Source organism: Sitodiplosis mosellana, unplaced genomic scaffold (assembly GCF_009176505.1).
Source record: "Sitodiplosis mosellana isolate CC-2019 unplaced genomic scaffold, AAFC_SMos_1.0 Smas_scaffold_6166, whole genome shotgun sequence".
Classification (NCBI taxonomy): domain Eukaryota; kingdom Metazoa; phylum Arthropoda; class Insecta; order Diptera; family Cecidomyiidae; genus Sitodiplosis; species Sitodiplosis mosellana.
The window spans coordinates 4,723,931-4,748,814 of record NW_022601407.1 but is presented as its reverse complement, the minus strand read 5'-3'; the positions used below and the strand labels follow the sequence as shown (position 1 = coordinate 4,748,814).

The following is a 24,884-nucleotide window of genomic DNA, read 5'->3' as shown; positions in this document are numbered from 1 at the left end:
AAACCAAAACAACAACTCGTTGGAAATTATTGAGCAAGAAAAGTGAAAAAAAAACAACAACACAACACACACACACACTCACTCACTCACACAACATGTATACACACTTATATCGTCGTCATTCGACAGATTTTCAGTCTTACGACAGAGGTGGGAGATATTGATAGCGGTGTGTTGTACTGTGTCGGTGTTCATACATTCGCACGATCGTTGTGTCCATCATGCCCATCTCTGTTTCAAGTCATTCACGCATACATACACTTGAGATGTCTCAAATCATATACCAAATATCAACAACAACAACAACAAAAAGAAATTATGTAATTTGTTCGTCAAAAAAAAACATTACAATATTTTTTGTTTTGATTGTCTTTGTAAAGGTGGAAGACGTTTTCGCGACGGTGTTGATCAACACGTTGATGCCTTCACAAACCTTTTGAGCATTTGTGGGCTTTACATTGTTTCCGAATCGCACATCGTTTTGCTTAACAGACATTTTTTCGCTGTCTACTTTGCTTTGACCGAGGAGCAAATACACACACACAAATAGACAGAGCAAGAGAGAGAGACAGACGGAGACGGAGAAAAAAAAGGAAAAAAAACGATATAGAGAAAGAAAAAAAAAATCTTGAAAAAGCGAGAAACAATAACCCGAAATTATTTTGTCGTCATCATGATTGTAAACAAGAGAGAAAACACACAACTCAACTATATTAGTTTAGATACAATGCCACAATATTTCGTGTGTTGCCCATCGTCGCACTGCCCGGATGCTCGTACACAACATTGATAAAATGAACGAAATAGAAAAAAACACACACACATACACACAACAACGACAGAAACAACAATAACAGCAACAACAACGATCAAATAACAAAGAAATATACGACGAGAAACATTAAATCGGCAAATTAAATGAGTAGAAGAGAGAAAAAAAAACACACACACAAATTCATATATATATAAACGGCTATGCCAACAACAAAAACTACAACACGGTACAGAGCAACACACGGTATTACCTATTTTCCGACGATTCGATGCATTTTGATGACCTTCTTTATTTATTTATACTAAGCGTTACACGTACAAATTTGTATGTTGTTTTTTTTTCATCTCTTCTGCTTGTTCTTCTTATTTCATTAGTCTATTCAACTCGAACACAACACACACACACGCGCGCGCTTAACTAATCTTGAACTGAAATAATTTTATAAACATGAATTACAAATTGGGGTTTCATCACAAAAATCATGCGAACTATTACATTTCCAATTAATCTGCTCGGTTGTGTTTGTTCGCTTGATTTTTATTTCGTTTTTGTGCGCACGCGAATTCGGTCGAGAATGCGTCGTTGCAATTCTGGAGGCAGTTTTTTTTCTGTTTGTTGGATATTTTGTTCGAATAAATTATTCAGAAATAAATGCATTTTGAAGCGCTTTCAATAAATTCACAGATGAATGAAAAATTTATGTGATTTTATTTTGAGCAAGCGAGGCGTGCCAATTCGGGTGTTTTTTTATGTTGTTGTTGTTGCAGTCAGTCGAATCGTTTCAGGCTTGCACGAAATTCCTATTCTGGAATAAACGAGTAGATTACGAGTTCGTTGTATCGTGTCAGTAAGGTCGAGCGGGTGCAGTACAATCGCCCTGAAGCTGATGCTCATTTTTTTGCTCTCGCAAAATTTCACACTAAAAAATGTGTGCTTTTAGCTTAAACTGAATTACTTAATTCAGTTCTTTAGTAAACTCTCATTGATTTTATTCTTTACTGTTCTTGAATATGTTTCTTCAATTTGTTTTTTTTTCATTTTTTTTATTTAAATATTTTTGTCGCTTTTTAACTAAACTTCTTTCAATCTCTCTATAACAAAAAACATGTTTTTCTTTAGTTTATTTCAAAAAGCGATTCATTGTATAAATAGAGTCATTTCTGAAGAATGCATCGTTTCATCATAAGCAGTTGCAGTGTTTCAGATGAAAAAACGCCAATCACTTCGGCCGTATGTTTGACTAAACGCACGTCGTATATGTGACTCGTTGGGTGGGTGGGTGTTTAGCATTCTGACACATGGTTTAAAGCAGCAGAAGTCACAACTGTTTCTGTGCCATTCAACAGAGGTGCACTTTTGAAACGGTATCAGAATTCGATGTAATGCAATTTTATGTAATTGGCCGCATTCCAAATGGTATGCGTTTTAGTATTTGAGAGAGAGAGAGAAAGAATGAATAGCACAGTTAGGGAGAGAGCAAGATTGAGAGCAATAGAGGGATCTCTCGGCTACAGGGCATAACTTCCCCGGTCATAATTCCACCGAATTTCGGACAAAATTTCCCCAAAATCCAAAAAAATCTATGGGGAAATTATGTCCATTTTCAATTGGATATAATTCCACTGACTCTTTGGTCATAATTTCCCCGAGAAATTATGTCCATATGCATTTGGATATAATTTCTTCTGATTTTTGGACATATTTTCTCTAATCAAAATTTTTTAGATGGGGAAGTTATGTCCAAATTTGAAATGGAATTATCATCTCCATTGGTACATGCATAAAACATTGGGACATCGGCACATTGAAGAAGAGATGGAGAATGAGAAATGTGACGATTAGCCCAGAATTCTTGGAATTTTGGGTCGGTTGGAGTAAACGCATGGGGAGAGACACCATTAGCTATTTTTTTGAAGTTCATATAAATACTAGAGGAAAATAGCAAAAATAGCAAAAAATAGCAATATTATTGAAGAAATAGCGCATTTGTTATTTACTGTTTTTAACCGTTTGAAACAAAGTTTTCGAGTTATTTTATGAAATTAAATGGAACAATTTGTTCTTTTCTATGAATTAACAAATAAAAAATGCGATGATATTGAGCACTTTCACACTTCAGTCTGAAGTAACATGAGTGACAAGCAAGTCAATTTGTGCTAAAGTTTTGAGTTTTTTCAATCAATTTTATTTTTATTTCGTGTTCAAATAAAAAAAAATGGTTGAGCCAACAAAATTGCGCGTAATCGAATTACGCCGAGAGTTATCGGTCAGAAATTTAAAAATTGGTGGAAAAAAAGTGGACTCATTTCTCGCCTCCAATTCGCGTTAGATAAAGAACGACGAGTGCAGCTCACTCAAGCAAGTGAGAGTGCCACAAATCACGATGAACGTGAAATGTGGCAGAAGAAGAAACAAACATTTTGGGCCAATTTTTTTTACATTCAATAATAACGCTTCAAGTGACGCTAATTTCATTATTTATGTACAATTATTCGATGAAAAATACGTGGGGAAATTATGTCCATTTTCAATTGGATATAATTCCACTGACTCTTTGGTCATAATTTCCCCGGGAAATTATGTCCATATGCATTTGGATATAATTTCTTCTGATTTTTGGACTTATTTTCTCTAATCAAAATTTTTTAGATGGGGAATTTATGTCCAAATTTGAAATGGAATTATTTTCTCCGTCATTTCGGCCATAAATTCTCCATTCATTTTGTATGAGGGAAGTTATGACCGGGGAAAATATGACCGGTCACCGGATCTCTCTATTGAAAAAGGAACAAGTACACGCACGTAAGCCATTTTGGCTCAATAAAATGAATATAAATGACCGAAATGATATACTAAAAATAACACGGCACTCAGTCAATCATAACTTTAACCTTCGTAAAGTTATTCATAAAAGGAAGAGAGCCGTTCGATCAGCGTGCTTTAAACTTTCACTATTTTTTATGAGTTGTCGCCGTTGCTGTCGTCGTCATTATCATCGATGTTGTTGTTGTATGCGTCATAAAAATGGACCGTATTCGAGTATTACTCTCGAAAGAAAAGAAGAAACAAAAAATAAACAAAGAAGAAAAAAAACGGCAAACAATTACATTCGAGTTTGCTAGATCCGTATTATTCATTCATTCATTCAGTCGTTTTATCGCTAAATTGCAAACAATTTTATATGAATATTACTATGTATGTAATGCGTAATGTGTGTCGTTTGGTTTTGTATGACAGTGTTGCTGTTATTGTTTTTTTTCTCTCTCTCTCTATCGTAAACATACAGAATGTGAATACTATGTACTCTCTGCGCTCTGATTAAAGTTAGAGTATTTTCGTTGCTTTGTTTTCATTATACGTTTTTTTTTGCATCACACACAAGAAGATGTTTTGTGTATTACAATTTTTTTTTGTTATTGTTTTGGGTGTTTTACGTGAAGCGTACGGAAATGTTTGCAATATGGTCATTAATACATGACTTTATATATAGTCTGCAGACTGTGGACAGAACGGTTTGTGCAATTTTTTTTTTCGTTCGCTTGCTCATTTGCTCACTGTGGAAATTTCATTCAGTTAAAAAAAAAATTTGAGCCAATTACAGTTTAGATGTTACTTGTTTGCAACACACTAGCCCCAACATCGGTGGCTCAATGAAACAACACAATCGCGCGCGCACACACATATACATCTTTCAAGCGCATCTTGGTCAATAATTATGGGAAACAACAGATTTTCGATATTTTTGGATTGATATTAAGCGATAGAGATTTAATATACTGTTACATACATCGTTTCAGGTTATTAGCGGTCAAAACACCTGTCTCGAAAAAAAAACCGAATGAAGAAAAAGAAACACAACGTTTAGAAATGGTTGAAAATGATAAAATTAGCCAGATTTGCATATATGTGTGGTGTGTTTTATTGTGTGTCGTGTCCTTCAAACACAAAACAATCGATATTTTATCGCTTTCGTTTCCGCAATAACACATTCGATTCGCGCACGAGCTCCACTGTTCGCGCTCTCTCGTGCGTCCAACAACAGAAATGTATTTCACTCTTTTCGCGCATAAATAATCAGATACTTAAAACGGTCTTTATATTGCCAATATGTAAATAGCAATACTCAATGGCATGATTTTGTCGCAATAATTTAGAAATATTTCCAAAAAACCACACCGTGATGCAACACGGTGTGTGCGTGTGTGTGTGTGTAAGTTTTTTTTTACACGACGAATTTTACATTCACTACACACAATTCACAAATTGTGTGAATGCAATCATATCGTTTGGCAAATTGGCATTCGACAAACTGAACATTATTTTGATCAAATCACAAAATAATGACATATCGGCTTAGATTATCGACGAGAAAGAAGCTTATGTGAGTATGGAGGGTATAGCAGCTTAAGTGCTTGCAGAATTTGATTCGGCATGCCAAGCAAAGACTTATACTTTGGACGTTTTCCACAGTACAATAGATAGGGTTCATCAATTGATAAAGATCTACACTACCGTGCAAAAGTTTGGAACCACTAGGTATTTTTCATACAAATTGACCATTTTTGGTGGACTAATTAACATATTTCGGAAACATCTGCACTCTTGATATTTTGTGCATAGTTTTTACAACATTTCAATAGTAAATCACAGAGGTTTCATCAAAAGATATTCATGAATTTAAAAAATATATCAATTTGAATTTGTACTGTGTGAAAAATGATCAAATTTGTATGAAGATTAAAACAGATCAAATTCAAATTGATATATTTTTTAAATACGTGAATATTTTTTGATGAAACCTCTGTGATTTACTATTGAAACGTTGTAGAAACTATGCACAAAATATCAAGAGTGCAGGTGTTTCCGAAATATGTTAATGAGTCCACCAAAAATGGTCAATTTGTATGAAAAATACCTAGTGGTTCCAAACTTTTGCACGGTAGTGTACTTCGATTCTTACATGTAAAAAATAGAGCCTTTTGACGATGGAAATTCCATTAAATTTTTCGGTAGAATTAATCAAAGAATGAAAATATGCTCATTGTTCATAAAATATAATCATTTTCCATACACAGAAATTGTTGTTCATTGTTTGGGCTAAATAGAACAACAGGAAAGAACTGTTAAACTGAATAAAGCAACCAGAAACCAATCCGTCTTCGGTTTAAATATCCTGCTATTTGCCGAAATACATCAAAAGATGAGCTAAAAATATTATCAAATCTTCCGACTAATTGAAGCTAATTAAGTATGAGTTTGAATTTTTTTTTTGACATCTTCAAATATGGGTCACAATTTCATTGAAGAAAATATAACGAGTTCTTCTGAAATCATTTGTTTGGGTTGAAAACTGACATTTTTCGAACAACTTCCAACAATAACATTATAAACAGCATAATAGCTATGCATTTTTAATGTCCGGATATTCTTTTTCGAGCACCTTCTTATTTACTCTAAAAGAAGTGCTCCATCATGCTTCAGAATAAAGTGAAACGAAAATTCTCAATTTCAAAGCCAATTCTTATTTTCTGCTTCATTCTTCGTTTCTTCTTTAATGACATTAATATTCAATCCTTTTGAAAGTCGACCGTTTTCTTCATTCAGCCTGAATCTTTTAAACGCTATTTTCCTTATTTGTTAGTCGTCTCGACGAAATGCTATCATGTGCATGGAAATGCTTTCAACTCTTGTTGTGACAATGACTCAACTATTGACAAAATAAAATAGACATTCAAAAATAGGCTTTAGTTTAAGGTCTTTTGAAAACAGATAAAACTGTTTTCCACACAAATTTTCGATTAAGTTTTTTTTTCTCTTCAACTTTGTGTTCAAAATATGTGCTACAAAATACTAATCAATACAGACGACTAATTAAGTTAATGTGTAGACAATTTACTGCTTTTGACATTTTAAGTGAATAAACAAAAAAGAAGTAATAATCGGTGTAAGTGGGAATTATAAAAGTTTTGAAAGCTTCAAAGTAGAGAAAAAACAAATGATTTAAAAATGCTTTGATTTTTAGACCAAAATTGAATGTGACAATACAAAGAGTTGAATCCGTCGGGAAATATGAATATGCATTCTGTTCCTCACTTCAAAAGCTGACTTACACAATGAACAAATCAACAAACGAATGAACGAACAACGCTTTGAAAGAAATTGTAAACGCTCTTTTTTGTGTGTCACACAGCAACAAAAACAGAGAAAAACGCAAGAAAAAAAAATTTATGCGAATAAAATCGCGAGCTATAACACAGTTGCATTGATAGCACGCCAAAAGTGAAGTTTTATTGAGCTCGTTTTTTGCACGTTCACTGTTGCAACAATTAGATTTTAAGTTCAAGTCAGGTTAACAGTTTCGTATCCTTGGTTTGAAAATAATTGGCATAAATGAGGCATAGATGCATTTTGCCCGTGTGTGTGTGTGTGTGTGTGTGTGTGTGTGTGTTTGTATCGAGTGTGCGCGCTTTCGCGCTATTTCACTTTGAAATTTGTCATTTGAATGTGTGTTTGCAATTTCCTGCATTCAAGATATTTTGAGTTTTGCACAAGCCAACAAAGAGAGAGAGAGAGAGAGAGAGAGAGAGAGAACTTTCCTCAAACCCGATTTTTATTTGGTTTCTCTATGCATGTATTGGTTTCTATTTGAGTTTTCTTGTGTTTTTTTGTTGTTGCTGCTGTGCAAATGCCACTGAAACTTCGGCAAACTTGAAATGATTTTAGAGAGACAGTGGTGCGCGGTGTTTAGGACTGCTGCACGGTAGTGTGGCGACTTGCATATGCAGCACACACGACGGCAATGCCAAGAGTGCATAATTATTATTTTTTTGCGGAAAGTGTATGTGCCGGTGTTTACCCGAGGCGGTCGCTTCGTGAATATGCACTTGCTGGCTCTTCTGACGTATTTTATGAAAAACATGTAGGCTTCTGCATATTGTACACTCTCGACCGAAACAAAATTAAAAGTCTACCGCTCACACGCATACACATACACATACACACGCGGTCTCGAGCACACGACACAACGGTCGAGAAGAGCAAGCGAGCGAGCGAAAGCGGGAGCGTGAAAGAGGAACAGAGACTGAGTGACAGAGAGACAGAGAGCGAGAACGAGAAAAAAAATAAACAAAAGACATACACAATCGTTGAATTGAGTTTAATGGGTCAAGGATATTTTCATTCAGTTGCACTTTTTCGTATGTATTAATGAAGAGAAAAAAAAGAGATTTTTTTCCTCTCTTACGTTTGATATTTCCCGTTGAGAACGTTACCGTCAGAGCGAACGCGCGCACATTAACTCGAACATGCAGTCCGAGAGAGCATCTTACCGATTACATAAACCGAACCGAACCAAAAAAAAATATATTGGGCCCGACAACCAACAACGCGTTCCAATTTATTACTTAATTTTCAAGTAGCGATGATACAAGCTTCTTAATTACTTATAATTTTGCAGCGACGTCACTCGCCATTCAGCTCTCAGTTTGGTTTCTTGTTTTTTTTTTCGTTTGTTCGTTTGTCGTTGTGCGAAGATAACAGTGTGAGGAATACGGAATTCATTTCGAAGAAAAAAAATAAAGGGAAATTATGTGACCATGCCTCTTTTTCTCGACATGTATAAACGGATCGGCAACGATGCTACGTAAACCAATTTTTTCGACACACACACACGATCAAAACGATAATTTTAAAACGTAATCTATTTCGAGAGTCCTTCATTTTATGATTGATATTAAACACGTCTCTTCAATGCAAGTGTGTTTGTGTTTGTGTTTTTGTGTGAGAGAAAACTAAGCGAATTCGGTGTTGAATCCGTGAAATGTGTCTGGTTGAAAAGTGCAGTAAACTATTTATGAGTTTAAGCAGCAGCAACAACAAATTGAAGCAAGTTAATGTGCAGCTCCTAGGCTCTTTCATAACAATTTATCGCCCAATATCTGGGCTGTTTCATTGAAATCGATCGCGCACCGATCACAGTGAGAGATTGACTTATCCTCATACACTTCGTACACGCAGCTAATTTGCAACGCTCTCATATTCGCACTACGAATCGAGCACCCAGATGCAATTTTTTGTACGTAGAATTTTATTCGAATTGAAAATACACTTTATTCGCATATATATTCAAAGCTATAGTCAAGCCAAGAGACATTCACCCTGTTTACCTTCGAACGTACGAACAACCTAATATTGAAATGTTATACGTACAACATTGTACATTTATCGCTCCTTTTGGCAAGTAAAGAGAGAAGAGTGAAGAGAAGATGAAAAACAAAAACTAAATCGACAAAATAACAACAACGACACAGCAGCACACATCGCCTCAAATGCATTTTATATAGTATATAGAGAGACACAGTGAAGATATATTACATGCAACAATGACATCTGTTACGTACGCGGATCATTTCACGTGTTGCGCGGGGAGTTGCAAGCGCATACAATATGCAAATCTATTTAAATTCTAATTCAAACACGCACGAAATTTATCATTATTTTCCAATGCAGTTTTTTTTTCTTACTATCTCTCTCTCTCTCTCTCTCTCTCTCTCTTTCTCGCTGGCGCTTTTGCTCTCTTTAGCTCTCGCTCTTGCTGTTTTTCAACTATCGTCCGCATTTGCGGCACACTAGTGCTTTAAGCTATGTGTGCTCGGGGCACAGTGCGTACATGTGACATTCAAAAAATATATAATCGTGAACTACCGTATGCAAGCATCGAGAATAGAGAGAGAGAGAACGAGAACGAGAGACCTGACTGTGGCGAAGTGATGTAATGCAGTCAGCGTAGAAGTAGTGTGCAATCGTGCTCGCTTTTTCAACGGAAAATTTAAACTTGACTACACGAATAAGACGATATTGTTTGAAAGAGCTTTGCATTGCGACCGTTTCGGTATTTCTCTTCTTTCTCACTTCCTCACTCGGTTGGCCCATTCAGTCGCTCCGTCATTCTACCGTATTGAATTTGGAATACGAACGATTGAAACCGTCACAAATTTCAAATATAATTGCCATTTAATTATAAAACGCAGACAAAAACGATGCATTGGAGAGAATAGAGAAAAAAAAGCGAATTGAAACAGGCACACACACACACAGAGATCCGAATTGAATGACACAGAAAGATATTTGTGCTCTTGAAAGTGTCATTAGCATCTGCTAGCGACTCACACACACCGTGTAGATAACATATAGGCAACGCGAATAATTTTTTTTTTTTGCAAACAGAGATGGACGAATTTTATCGGTGATTTGAAATTTATTCAGCAACAGCAATTTCGATCGACAAATGAAAATGCAGTTTCCACATACATTTTCCATTTGAATGTGGAATTCAATCAAACCGTTGATGCCATTTCGTTCAACTGAAAAATTGACTATGTTGCTTGGGTGTGAAACTTAGCAGACATATTCCGACCATGCCCAAGTCTGACTGGTTGCAAGACAAAACATAAGTAATTACTATCATGCCTATAATTTAACTGAAACAACGAGTAGAAAAAAATAAATAAATAAAACGAACAACAAAACGATGCATGCACGTATTCGATTTCGATGGGATGTTACAACGAAAAGACGAGTTCTTGGTGAATCAGAACCAACTTGAATGTCATTCGCTGTGATTTTTGTTATGACTAAGTTCTTTGGTTTTTCAGCATTTTTTTTTCTCTCGCAATTTTCAGAGTTCAAAAGTCTCGTTTAGGGTTAATTTGATGGGAAATATCTTATGATTTCACGGCTCGAGCGGCCATATGGTGACACCTTTTCTCTTTGAGCACTTGCGGAATTTCCATTTTTTTAGACATTTTTATCCACATCTTAGAACCAAACCTGGTAAATCGTTCTTTAACACCTAACTTAACTCGAAATTTGAAAGGAAAATCAACTAGAATGCAATAACTATTCGAATTGCAGAAAGTTTTTTTTTCGGAAAAATAGTTTTTCCCGTTCGAAAAAAAAAACGGATTATTCGAATGCAAATTCCTAGGAAGCATCAATACATAATTCGAATCTTGACTCCCACCGAAAATGTCAAATATGACATAAATAAATATAACCGAGCGGAAAAAAAAACGAAATAAATAAAATTCATATTGAGCCTTACCTTTTAGATCGGGCGGTTTATGTGGGCGATTGCTAACTGCTAAACTGTCTAAATCGCTAATGCTTGGTGCATGTAATTTGTCAGCCAGCGATTGTGATGTGGTTACGGTAAAATTTCGATTGATCGAAAGGTGTTGTCGAAGATTTTGCTGGTGATGATGATGATTATCTGGCGATACATTGGCCGCTGAACGCAGTGCAACCGCCAATGCCAATAGACTATCATTTGTATCATTTTGATGGGAAGTATTTTGTGATGCAGTTAAATTTTGTAGCAATTGAGTCGTACTATCGGTATTGTACTCATCATCATTGACTGTATGCTGGTTCGGTAGATTGTTATTGTTATTATTCTCCTCCTGTAAATCGATTAGAAATGATGATAGACAACACTAAATCGAAAAATTTGGAAAATAAATTTAAAATCGAAATTTGTTTTTTTCTTTTGGTTTGATAGATTTTTCGAGAGAAAAAATAGAGTAAACTATTGCATTCCGACAATTTTACAATAAATTAATTGCATACATAGGACGTTCTAGTTCTGATTGCAATAAACATTGAATGTAAACCAGATCGTTTCATGAATGGATTTCGTGTTATTATTAGATTTGTTTCGAAATCCGATTTGATTATTGAATTGAAACCACCGCTGCTTTTTGTTTTTCTCCAAAAATGCAAAACGGAAACTCAATGGACGACAGAACAATTTTCCGTGTATAACGAACAACAACAAAATTGAGCTTTTATGAACTAAAGTTTCAATTGAAATGACTGAAAAATTCAACAGAAAAAATATTGAAATAAAAACTATTGAAAAATTCATAGAAAAACTGAAATCAAAACTAAAAAAAAAGTCAAAATTAATATATTTTCAAAGAATTTTTTATAAGCTACTCATAAATACAGCAGCGAACTCAAAAATGTTGTTTCAATGAACAATTTGTATGAAACATGTGACAACGTAGTAAGCAGCTTTGCACTGGTGCCGACCTCTGTTTACCGCTGCATGTAGTAAGCTCAACGGATCGAAACGAGGTATGCAACATGAAAAGTTGAGTCTGCTTGCAGGCGCTTTAAAGCTAATCGACTAATTTGATGGGATTCAACTCATAGCTAAAGCTACTAGAAGCTACGTGCTTATAAATAAGCGCATTCATTTGCAGCGCATTTTTGTTTTGGAATGGATCTTCGAATGAATCACTTGATCATTTTTGAATGAAGATATTATGAAGTATTTATGCTCAATTCATGGAAAATATTATTCGTAGTCATTTGGGCGCTGTAGCGAAGTTGGACCCATACAATAGAGGGTTTTATATTATTACCGGTTAGTAATTAGTGTCGAGAATGTCGTAATCATTTGAATTTTTCGCAAAAAAATATCGAAATGTCTCAAAATTTGAATAAAAATAAGGTCAATTGGTCCTTACCTTTACATCAGCTCCATTGAATTCGGTAAAAAACGAGTCAACATCGAATGGATTTTCAACGAGCTGACGCAAAATCTCCTCCGAATCGTTACATAGTGGATCCAATGAGCTAAGGTCACATGAACTACCCGGTATATCTTGGTTTTGATTATTGGTAACGTTCACTCCGGTGGCATCCTGATGAATAGAATTAAATGTATCATTTTCAGAGATATTGATTTTATCGATACTATTTTGATCGATTTGATTTAGATATTTTTTTTTCATGAATTCATTTTTTTTAAGAAAAATGGAAAAAAGAAAAAAAAGGAGAGAAAATGAAAGATAAAAATGATTGAAGTTAAATGAAATCAAAATGTGCGAAAAACAACCGAATGAATCGCATTCGAACTTGAGAATTCGTAAAGTTTACAAAAACTGTACCTGTAAACAAGCGGAAATGTCCACCATTCGGCCATCGTTATCAGGACACCAAAGCAGTGTATCATCAATAAATGGCATTCCCGTGGTGGCACTGCCACTTCGAAGTGTTGTCTTCGATGCTGCCAGCGTATCAGATGAATGAAACAGTTTGAGGGAAAATGTCAATCAAATTGACGATATTTAAATTCGAAGGTGAGAGACGTTTCTCTGAATGATGAGCACGTTAAACGGCCGAATCAGTCTTCATATGTACGTTACACCAAAAAAGAAGCTCGATTTAAATGCTAAAATGTTGTGTGTAGTAAACTTTGCGGCGGTTTTCGCTTAAAATTGATGTTGATCACAGTTTCAGTTTTGTTTTGTTTTTTTTTTTTAATTCACTTTTGGAATTGTAGCGATTTAGTCTATATGACGGCGCTTGGTTTCTTAAAAAAAATGTTTGAAGGCACCTTATTCACAACTCATGGTTTTTTTTTAAGCTTTTTTTTCTTCTTTTCTCTCTCTTCCTTGTTCATGCGAGCTTTCACAACACCAAATCTCCGAACTTTTCGAAGCAAACTTTTTTCATGTCATGTTTCACTAAATAACTTTTTGTATCGGGCGAAATTTTTCAAGAAAAAAAAATAAACGGAATTTTGATGAATTTCGATTACACAAATGTATATCAAAAAGGGCACTTGTTCCAAATAAATAATTTTTTTCTTTCATCCAAAAAAAAGGTAAATGGTGAATTGAATGCAAAGATTTTCCGCTTGCGATCGTAAATACGGTTTTCGGTGTCACGTGATCAATCTGGCGTCGGTGTCACTTATTATTGCTGGCATTTTCTGTGAAGAAAGTGAGAAAAAAAGAGAAAATATTTAGAAAAAAAAAACCAATTGAATAATTAATCTGAAAGAAATAAGTCAGTATTCATGCAATTGAATGAAGAATGATCAAGTATTTCGATGCAATCGAGTACATGCAATGAAAAAAAAATTGCGCCGGCAGTTATGCAAACGCCGCTGATTTTTTTTCTGTTCATCATAAAAATTCCCCCCCCCCCAGAATAGTCGAATGACAAAATCATTGAAAAATGCAATTTAAATTGAATGCCACACCGCACATCGATTAATGTGTGATATTGAATTTTTGCGCTATATAATGGTGAACACGATGACGAGTTGCGAGCGCCAAAAACAACCGAATAAAAATGAGCGACATTGTGTGTGTTGTGACGTTTGAAATGTCAGTGTATGACAGAAAGTCAGAAAGTTCATAAACAACATTCGCCTGCTCAAATGAGATAGGAATTCAAATACATTCCACGCAAAATGAAATTTTAAATGTTTGAATGTTTCGAATTTATTTGTGATTTATGTTGTGATTATTATCTGATTAATGTTGTGCGCATTAATTTGTTGTGAACATTTGGTGAAAGTGAAACAGAAACGTTTGTTTGAAACTAATTTTTCGTATGAGAGAAGATGAGTGATTCAGAGGAGCTGACATCCACATCAAGTGAGATGAGAATTGAAAATATCGACCCAGAATTGGATATTCGCAGTGATTTGTTCAATCCGCTAAAGGCACTATTGTCACCCGAAATCCAAATACCCATCAAAGATGCACCGCAGTACAATAACGTGGCTCAATATGAATCTGCAATGAGAAGACAACAAACCGGCGAAACGGTGAGTTTGAATTATGCTCGAAAACAAATAAGTGAAAAAAAATTCTCTTTTTTTTTAATCGAAGGCTACGTTTTGCAATACCAATGCTATTTAAAAAAAATAAGAACATTCAATTGATTGGATTTGTTGATTGCAAATGAACATTCAATTGATTCGTGTAACATATCGCATATTTTGTGTTTTTTTTTCATAGACAACAAAGCAGCATGCAGCGCCAAAAATGCCATCGAAATCGTATCGTCAAGAAATCGAACTACACAAGAGAAGGTTTTTACCGCATCAAGGTTTGTGTGTTGGCTGTTGTTTGAATTCACAGCCGATTTATTGTTCCGTTTTCAAATGATCGTTCATTTTTTCGAATTATTATTTTTTTTTTGAAATTTTGGCAATTTTTCCATCTTACAATTTGGCAGTTTTCGCATAAAATAACTCGGAATGCTTCAAAAATGGAAGAAAATCAATTTTTCAAGCGTTTAACCTTATTTCTTCTTTTTCTTGTTGGTTCAATGATTTACCGTAGAGATGGTCAAAGGGCGGGGAAAGAGTGCTCGACATACACGGAATTTATTGACAAAAATGAGTGGTGACTGCGATGGACCGACCAATATGTTGAAACAATGGAAAGAGCAACAAAAACGTGTAAAGGTGAGCTTCACATCCATTCAATCAATTGTCGATTTGACTGAATCATCGTTGTTCGATTTCCATAAATTATGACTGCTGAATTGGTTTTTTTTCTCTTCTCTTTTACCACCAGATATTCACCAGGAATGCCGTAACTATAAATGGTCACGTAACTGGTTTCATTGAGGCATTTGATAAGCACTGGAACATCGTACTAACCAATGTATTTGAAGTGTGGACACGCAAAAAGTATCATCACACATGCAAGGCAACCACGATAGTAAATGATGATAATGATGATACAGATGCCGAGTCGCAATTGAAAGTGTGTTTGCAACGGTTGCAACACCTCAACATCACCATACCATCGTTAAATGTTAAATCCATCAATCGGAAGCGAGTTGAATGCTCACGAAACGTACAAAAATTATTGATTCGCGGTGAACAAATTGCCACGATCATCTTAGATACAACACAACATCAGACAATGGAAACCGGAAACGGAAATAAAACTCGACCGAAGTAATTAAGTGTCTGTGTCTGTGTTTGTGTATGCGGCTCGAAAAAACAAAATCTCTCGCGAAAATTGCCTGTATTTCGGTGTGTTTTACACATTGTATAAATTGTAGTAATTTCACAAGGTTAAACGAGAGAAAATGCCGTGTTGCGAAGAAATAATGTGGTTGTTATTGTTGTTATGCCTACTTTGAATAGATTAAGAATGAATGCAAATAAATTGTACTTTTTTTTATCGTTACGTACAACTTGGCAGATTTTTCGGTTTGTGTAAACAACTATCGTGTTGATTTGTTTTGATGTGATGACTGTTGAAAATTTAAAAGGCATTCACATTGAAAACAAAAAAAAAATTATATTTGATTTTATAACTTCCTATTTGATTGAAACCGCGAGATTTCGGGCTCGTAGAAATTTTCGGATGCCGGTTGCCGCCACCGCCACCACCACCATGTGACATGATCTTCAAAAACTGAATCAAAACACAAAATCGCGTTGTAATTGTGATGCGATTTGCCTTGAGTGCATGTTTTCTCGTGTTATTGTTTCGTTTGAACGATTGAAACAAGCGAAAGAGAAAGAAAAAAATTAGTTCGCATGCTACAATTATAGATGGTGATGTAAATTGTGCGTCCGGGGTCAGTTTAATATATTTACGTGTGCATAAACTGGTGTACGTGTACGTATGTATGGGTGAGTGTGTAAATCTATAGCGGCACATGTGACCGAAAGTCATTCGCGCGTTCGCGTCATGTAAAACGCATAACGTTATTCTCAATGTGCAAAACATTGGCATTGCATTGGTGTATTTGCGGTTCACTCGCTCTCGCTCGCGCACGCTCAATTGTATGTCGTATGCACCTATGTATCAAAAGTAGCGGCTGTGCGAACGAACACAGAAAAAAAAACAAGTTAAATAAATAATAATAATCGTTCATTATTACTGAAACAAATAAACGGAGCTGCATTGAACTTTAATTGAAACCACGCATATCAAATTGGCCCATGAATTTCTTTTTATATTTCGACTAATAGACGCATTGGCTAATTGCTGTTAAACTTTCATGTATTTTGAACAACAAATGAAAAAAAAAATGAAGAAAAAGGAAATAAACTCCGAAACATTGAACAGCCTTCTATGTTGTTTTTTTGTTGCTTCGTTATAATTGTAGTTGTTATTGTTGTTAGAAAATTGTTTGCATTTTTCACACAATTAACAATTCGGAATGCATCTTTGGGCCCGAAAATATTAGTTTGTTGAAAATTGGCTGGATGGTAATTATCAAATGGTTTAAGGCGATTTCCCGAACGAACGCTTTTCCCCCCCCATCTCTCTCTCTCTCTTTCTATTTCACACTATTTCCCTGGGGCTCTTTCTTACTCTTTCTCCTTCATTCTTCATTGGTTGCATTAATTTCGATTAATAATATTGAAATGAAAATCTATTTTCAAATTTCCATTTTTAAGCAACACAGAAAACCGTTTTCCAACTCAAAAAAGAACTGGCTGAAAATGATAATAATGATATGCACACCTCGCGGTTTGTTGCTTCTCTCTCTCTCTCTCTCTCTCTCTCTCGCGCGCGCGCGCTATTTTTAATACGCTGGTATTATTATTACACAGCAGTGTTAGTCTAATCTTTGTTTTCCGCATTCGGACGGCATCTCACTCTGGTTGCTACAGTAAAAACGTACGTGCCCCGCGCGCATATGACAGACAATGTAACAATAATGCGACGCAATCTCAATTGTCGCATAATTGTCAGCAATATGACTGTGTGTGATGAGTGTAATTAATATGCATTTCGATATGACTGGTTTTATTTCCAGTGCCATTCTGATTTGTTACTGCCGGTACAGCTTAATGCACTTTCGCCAACGGGGGATTTTTTTTCGTCATTTGCAAAGAGAAAAAAAATACACGCACAGCATGCTTTATCGGTAAACAAATTACTATCCAAATGAATTCTCATTGGGGAAGTCACAAGAGGCAAAACAATATTTCCGAAAAGAAGAAATGAAAAAATCATTTCTTCAGTATACACAAAAAAAAACTCATTCAACCAAAAGAAGACGAAAAAGTTGTCATTCTGTTGAAAAAAAGGCGAGAAAATTTAAATTTTATTGAAGGACTCGTTAAATCGATAATCATATTGTCAATAATATGATCGTCGACGATCACAACAAGAATTTGCGTAATTTTTTCTCTATTGGAGCATATGATTTAACGTCGTCGCGTTCAACGAACTTTTACTTTTCAATTCATTCACATGATACACACCGAACCACCACGCTGATAGTTAAACGGTGTTATAAAAGTGGCTCTTATGCTGCAGCCGCCGCCACCACCGCTGCTGCTGCTTGCTTGCTTTTTTTCTTCTCTCTGTCTCTCTATGTGTGTGTGTGTGTGTGTGTGTGTGTGTGTGTGTGTGCGAACGTGTGAATATACTCTGCAGATTGCATTTCTGGTCGTGCGGCGTTGTACACAAGATTCAATTCCGCATGTACTTGCCATTGAATTACAAAATGTTTGAACTACGTGAGTTTCGTAATAGGAAAAGCACGAGTAATAACAATGTATTTTATTTTTCTTTCTTTCTTTCATTTTCGCTCTCGTCGATTGCATTTTTCTTTTCTTTTTTTTTTCCTTCAATGCGCGCGATCCGAATTTGAAAGTGAAGAGAAAAACGCGGCATATCCAGAGCGATAGAGAGCAACAAAAAATGCATTAAATTATTAATTATTTAATTTGTTTTAAATGTTACGTTTTTTTTTCTTTCATTCTTCAATTGAATGCATGCATTGTGATCACGGGCGCGTAAACTGGGAATGTGAATTGAGGCGATGATATGTGACGGTATGTGTGTATGTGTGTGTGGTTTGAAGGAGGCATGAGCATCCCTTCAATTGATTTTGGCAGAAGGCAACATTGAAAAAGAGGTTTGAAACCAGTCAAGTCACAAAGGGTTTTGTTACCAGAAAATGTAACCGCAAAGCTTCTTTTTCGACACCGACAACAACCAATGGAAAAAAGCAGCAGCAGCAGCAGCCAGAGTAAAAAACAACTTTCACTAGTTAAAAATGTTCACACTAATGCACACACAAAATACAATAAATTAAATGTGTTATTTGCCGCCTATTCAAAAACGGCAAAAACAAAATGCAACAAAACCGCTATATAATATGTATATGATCTGCATCAAGTTTTTTTTTCGTACACTGATGCACCTCAATACAACAAGAACGAAAAAAAAATCGGTATGTATTTCCATGTTGTGTGTGCGACTCTTGTTGTTTTCGTTGCTGCTGCTGTTGGTTTTGTTTGTTCGCTCGCTCACTCGTTCGTTTGTTTTTATTTTTATTGGACTGTACAACTATATTTCGCCAAATCGCTATTATTCATTTGTGGTTGGTTTTTTATTTCTTCTCTCTTCTTTTTGTTGTGATACCTAATTTGCTTAAAAACACACACACAAACACTAGCGCTCAAAACGAAAACCGTAAAGTTCTGGTTGAAGTGAAAGTGTTTTCGTGCTCGATGAAGAGAGTGCAGCAACAGAGAGCAACAAATGTGCGCAACAACTGCATATTTGGCCGATTTGAATTATTTTGTACCGAAGCCTCTCTGATGTGTGTGTACGTGTGTCTCGTTGTGTGATAAATGCACAAAAAACCGATGGCGCGCGCTTGCAGCAGAAGACAACGGCGAAAGAAAGAAAGATTGCGAGTTAAATCATGGGTTGAGAGGGCGAGACATCAGGAGAGAAGGTGAGAGTAAGATTGAAGGTGAGAGCGAGAGAGTGCAAGAGAGAGAGAGAGAGAGACTGATTGAGAAAAAAAAGAGAGATAAAAATCTGATAAATTGGCGTTTATCTAAGCGAACGCTGTAAAACATAGTCTCTATCTAACGATTAAAGGCCTTTAAAAATTATGTGAATTTCTGCATAAATGCATGCAACTTAACGCGTAAATGTTATGTATTTCTATTGGTAAAGTCAATCGAAACGACAGAAGAAGAAGAAGCTGAAGAAAAAAAGGGGAAAAACCACGCGCGCGCGCGCACGCACACAACGATTAGAAAGATCGAAGGAAGGCGTTCGAGAGACGGAGACAAAATTATAAGGAAGAAGAAGTGGAAGTAAAAAAAATATCGCTAAACAACCACACATAGCAGCAGCAACAGCAACAGCGGCAACAACAGCAGCACCATTATGCACACGAACAAAAAGCAACAAAATAAAACACGCACAGAAAACTAACGGTCATTGGCCTTCTCCCATCATCGAGTTTTTAGCTTTTCCAATGCACATAGATCGTATGCAAGGAGAATTGCATTCGTTTCAATGGGTGATAGTGAGTGTTCATTTCAACCGTCGCGCTATTGCCTTTTGTTTTATGTGCACAGCCATGGCTATTCACGAAAAAAAACACACACTAAAAATGAAAGAAGAAAAAAAAAACTAAACAAAACCACCGCACACTTCTATCTGTGCAGTTTTTTGTTTTTTTTCTTGCTGCAGCAGTAGTAGCAGAATCGTTGTTGTTGTCATTCGGAAAACACCATTGCAACCATTTGAACTATCTCATGCTTTCTCAGCGAAATGTGCATTTTACAGTGCGCGCGCGGGTTTTTGCAAACGCGCTCTGTGCCCAATCTTTGCTTTGAAATCTTGTGTCGTTTTGGTTGTTATACGGTTGTGTGGTTTGCTTTTTTGTTGTTGGCTAGAGCAAAGCATTTAAACAAACACACAAACTGCAATCGATTCGATTTATTAATAATGACAATGACAACAAGGCGATGTTGTGTACTTGTTGTGCAAAAAAGGACAATAAACTCTGACCAAAAAAAAAAACGAAGTAAATGAGAGAAAAAAAGAGTCGAATTTGACATTTAGCAGCAATCACAGAGCAGTGATCGCTTCAAGGATCAACCAATTTCAGATTCTCCAATTCGCGGACACTTTACTCACTCGCTTGATCGCTCTTACACTCGACGTTTACACCATCGTCGTCGTAGTCGCCGTCAACATCATCGTCGTTTACATATAAATGATGACCTTTGAGGAAGGTAAGATCGATGCGCGGTTACTTGATGATTTAATGCCTCCCATTTTATTGGCGAAAAAGCTATAGGCTACCATATGGCGCAGATCAACTCTTAAACCCCCATTGCCAATGTGATTCACATGAAAAATGATCGCACTTTTAATGCGTGACGATGATGCGAAACGACGCGATTTTTGTTGATTTTTGTTCTGAAGCATGTGTCGTGAACAACATTTTTAATTGGGCAAACTTTTTGACAAGATTTAATTATGACACCTTTTATTAGAATAACTTATGACTTTGAAATATCGGCGGTGTTGCTTCAAGTTAAACAAATATCACAGCGAAAATACATCAAAATTGAATTATGATCGATTATGTAATAATTCAATTTGCCAAAAGAAATGAGATACTCATTGAAATACGAAATATATTAATAATTAAAAATTGTTTTTGTTCTATTTTTTGAAATCAGAAGAGAAAAAAAAACATGAAACATTATTTAAAGATGTTGAAGCAAAATTCATTGGAATTAATCATAAAGATTATTCAGATGACATTTTTATATTATACTATTTTTGAAATATCACGCCATAAATCCATTTCAAGTTCAATTTCAACAAATGCATCATTTCCCAATATTGAATGATCGATGTGAAAGAGCACAGAGAAAATAGATGTTAGTTTTTAAATTGGTTGATTGATGAAATATATTTTTGTCACCCTTTTCGTTTCAATTGTAAGTAGTGAAAGTCCCTTGTAAACAGAGGGCACCGATGTCGTTGCAAAAATGCATAATCAGCACAGTGTATGGATAGGCAAGCAAAGCAGCATCAGCAGCAGCGACCGCAGCACAACGAATGAAAGATTGATGTTGCGTCGAAAGGAGAGGAGTCTGAGTGTGGAGAGACTGCGAAAAAGAGCCGGAAAGCAAATTGCGCGCGCAGCTCTTAGTTGAGAATGTATATTTTTACGGAGCGAGGTGAATGCAAAGCTACAACAACGGCAACAGCAACAGCAGCAGCGGACGCAGAAAATCCGAAGCGATGGAGAGTGCGCGCGCGAAAACAACGAGAATGAGCGGCATAGAGAGAAGGTTTCGTTGGTGTATTGGCCCGCGAGAGAGTGAATATATATATATTTTTTTTTTTTTTTCAAATATGATTGAAGTTGTATGTTGCGCTAGGTCGAAAGAGGTTATTTACCTCTTTCAATGTTCATATATATATAGATGAATATATTTGAGCACATTGTTGGTGGCTGCATTCGTTTGCACAGGTAAACGATCAAAAAGCAAGAGTAGGAAATTGAAAAAAGTGCAATGGTTTGTTTTTGTCTTGTTTCGGCTCGTTTGCCGCACAATTTCGATTTCAATTCGGTTCATTTTCGAACACACACACACAAACAGTGATTGTAACGGGTATGCGAGTAGAAAAAAGTGTGGTATGAAAAGAAAAGAAAAAAACCGAGTAGAAATGGTTTGAATAGCGCATAAATTTGATAAGGAAAGACGACGACGACAACAACGAGCAATGAGTCAAGAGAGGCTCTGTAGGTGGTGAAATGTCGGCCGTACATAATAAAAGCGTTCAACGGCAAAGCCAAATATTTGACTATTCAATACGACCGGCTCAAGTGTGAAAATTGCATTTTGTCAATTTTACGGGTGAACTTTTGGCCCGTGTAATGAATTTCTTTATTTATTTTTTCCAATTTTCAGCAAATATTTCTTTACTGGTTTGCATTTTGCACCCAAACTGGCCAGATAAAGATAAATAATCATTTCTCTCTCGCACTCTCTCTGGCGCATACATTCTCTCTCTCTCGGCGCTTCAGATAGTCGGTGCGCACGTTTTAGCGACTGGTGATCACTCCGTTTCGTATAAAATGCATTGCACTCTCGATGCCGCGTTTAAAGCACACAACTCACGAAATGTACGAATTTTATTGACATTACTAGAGAGAGAGAGAGAGAGAGAGAGAGAGAGATGCTGAGCGTATTGTTTTATGGCGCAGACATTCACTTATATGCGCTCATACTTCATAGGTCAATGAACACATTTAGATTATTATGCTTTGAATATTGAATTGTGTGTGTTGGGGAGTTTTTACGAGAAAAGAGAAAGAGATTATTTTTGTGTCGCCGTGCTTGTCGTTGGTGTGTATTTCGTTTTGTGTCGTGTGTCCACATACAGTGCGAGCCATTCAGTAGCGATTCATTTTCTTTATTTTTCTTCTATTTGCATTAGATATTTTGGCGACTGTTTATTTTTAGCGTTAAAAGCGAATGTTTTTTTTTCTTCAAAAATAGAACTGTTATGATTTATCATTACTATGGAGTCGACTACCCAATTTTCATCGAAGAAGAAAAAATGAAGCGATGCATGATCGCAAAAACACGATCAGATTCGGTTTGGAAAATTCTCACCCATTTAAAAGAAAAACACAGAGAAAAATATGCGCAGCCATCGTGAACATTCCAAAGAATGTTATTGTATAAAAATAACGCTATTCTTTGTACCTCTCATTCTCATTTGAACGCTTCCTAAATTGTTTATTTTTGGCAGTTTTTCGATGTGAAAACATTTGTGACTGCCATTAATTTGGTTGTTGTTGTTGTTGTTATTTTATTTTGATAAGATACGGATGATCGTGACCAATTCAGTTTTTGGTGCACAAACAACACAATCAAATCAATTTGTTGATTGTTCATTTGTCAACCTGTTTGCAAAATCATCATCATATTTTCAAGGATTGTGGACGAGACACTTTTGATCGATCTCGATGATTTAGTACGAGATTAAGAAATTACTCATCGCAACCAGTGCTGCTACTACAATATTTTGCGTTTCGTGCTAAACCACACCGAAAACAATGAGAAGTGTGTGCGGGTGCTTCACGCATTCGAATTACAAACGAGAAAAAAAAACATATTACGACTATAATCATGGTACATATGAGCTGATCGGAGTTAATTCTCTGTTTTTTTTCGTTAGTTTTGGCGGTCAAACCAATTCAACGACTCAAAAGCATACGTGTAAAAAGCCCCAAGGACTCACATGGTATCGGTGTGGTGTTGTTTGTTATTTCTTTTTTGTCGTCGTCATCGTTGTTGTTATCGTTGTTGTAGTTCATGCGTGTACGTGTGCGAAACATTCATCTTCAGAGAGCTCTGAGAGTGCGTGAGCTGTGTGTAAACATGAAATATTGGAAAAACTCGCTCATTTATACATTTTTAAAGATAATATGTATTTAAAGTGTATCATCGACATTGAACTTTTAGTTTCGCTGCTGCTGTGGTCGATGTTTGTTATTGACTCGTTATCGTCATCATCATCAGCAGCATAACTCAGTCGAAAAGCCGTGCACACCGACGACAACGAGTTCCGATGACGTTTTGCACATTTTCGTGGTTGTTAAATAATCATGAAGAATTTTTCGTGGTTCGTTATGAAATGATCTCAACCAGTCCAATCGAAGCGAAACAACAGAAAAAAAATGACGTTTCTGGTTTAACACCGCACACTTAAGATCGTTCTGAGAATGAGCTTGTGATTTTATCTCATTAATGATCAAGGTCTGCGCGTGACGACCTTAACTTTTCCACAGATACACATGCGGGCGCGCACTCGAGCGAAATGCGTTTGAACAGAGAATGACCACACGATGGACCATATTTAGCATATTGGAAATTTTAGCTTGAAATGTGTGCGTGCGCGTGCACGCGTTTAGTTACGCCACGCCCAAAACCGATCGATGTCCAGAACTGCTGCTGCACAAGTAGTTAAGCGCGTTCTGATGAAGCTCTGGTGTGAAAATTAAAACGAGATTTTTATTGCACTTTTCCTTTCGAAAGGTTATCATTTCTGCTTCCTTGCAACTGCTTTTTCCAGCTGCAAAACTCTTGTGTGACTGCGACGAGAGTACGAGAACGCAGAGAACTCATTCGAAATCGAAAGCCAAAGAGAAAAATGCAATGGGAAAACAGTATGGCAAGAAAAAATGACTTGGTTGAACTCTTTATGGCACTGATATTTACGATGTCTTTAACATGCTTCATTATACGGTCCACTTGCGTCATACATATTTTTCGATGGTGTTGTTCCGATTGGATCGCATCCCGTGAGCGATCCTGGTGCCATTTTATTGTTATTCATCTGAGCATTTTCCGTCCAGGCCAGAGAGTGTGTTGAGACATGAGAGAGTTCATAACCGAGAGTTAGCCGAAGAAGGTCTTATACAATTTTAACCACACACACACACACACACACACACACACACACACACACACACACAC

General features: G+C 36.2%; 2 protein-coding genes across 5 annotated transcripts in view; one reads left to right on the top strand and one right to left on the bottom strand.

The window, feature by feature from the left end:
- Positions 1–24,884, bottom strand: part of LOC129575373 (ecdysone-induced protein 74EF) — a 93,308-nt gene that overhangs the window by 53,254 nt on the left and 15,170 nt on the right. Inside the window, exons 2-4 of one of the 4 annotated variants that reach the window (XM_055458898.1) lie at positions 12,730–13,556; positions 12,307–12,483; positions 10,878–11,235 (exon numbers count right to left, since the gene is read on the bottom strand). In XM_055458898.1, the coding sequence (XP_055314873.1) occupies positions 10,878–11,235; positions 12,307–12,483; positions 12,730–12,807 (613 nt within the window). In that variant the 5' untranslated portion in view covers positions 12,808–13,556. Of the gene's footprint in view, positions 1–10,877; positions 11,269–12,306; positions 12,536–12,729; positions 13,557–24,884 lie in introns of those variants that run through there. The other 3 variants (XM_055458894.1, XM_055458897.1, XM_055458895.1) reach the window with 3 other exon arrangements.
- Positions 13,960–15,790, top strand: LOC129575379 (U7 snRNA-associated Sm-like protein LSm11). Its single transcript, XM_055458913.1, has 4 exons — positions 13,960–14,402; positions 14,596–14,686; positions 14,923–15,047; positions 15,160–15,790. The coding sequence occupies exons 1-4, from the start codon at positions 14,196–14,198 to the stop codon at positions 15,550–15,552; spliced, it is 816 nt and encodes a 271-aa protein (XP_055314888.1). The 5' UTR covers positions 13,960–14,195; the 3' UTR covers positions 15,553–15,790.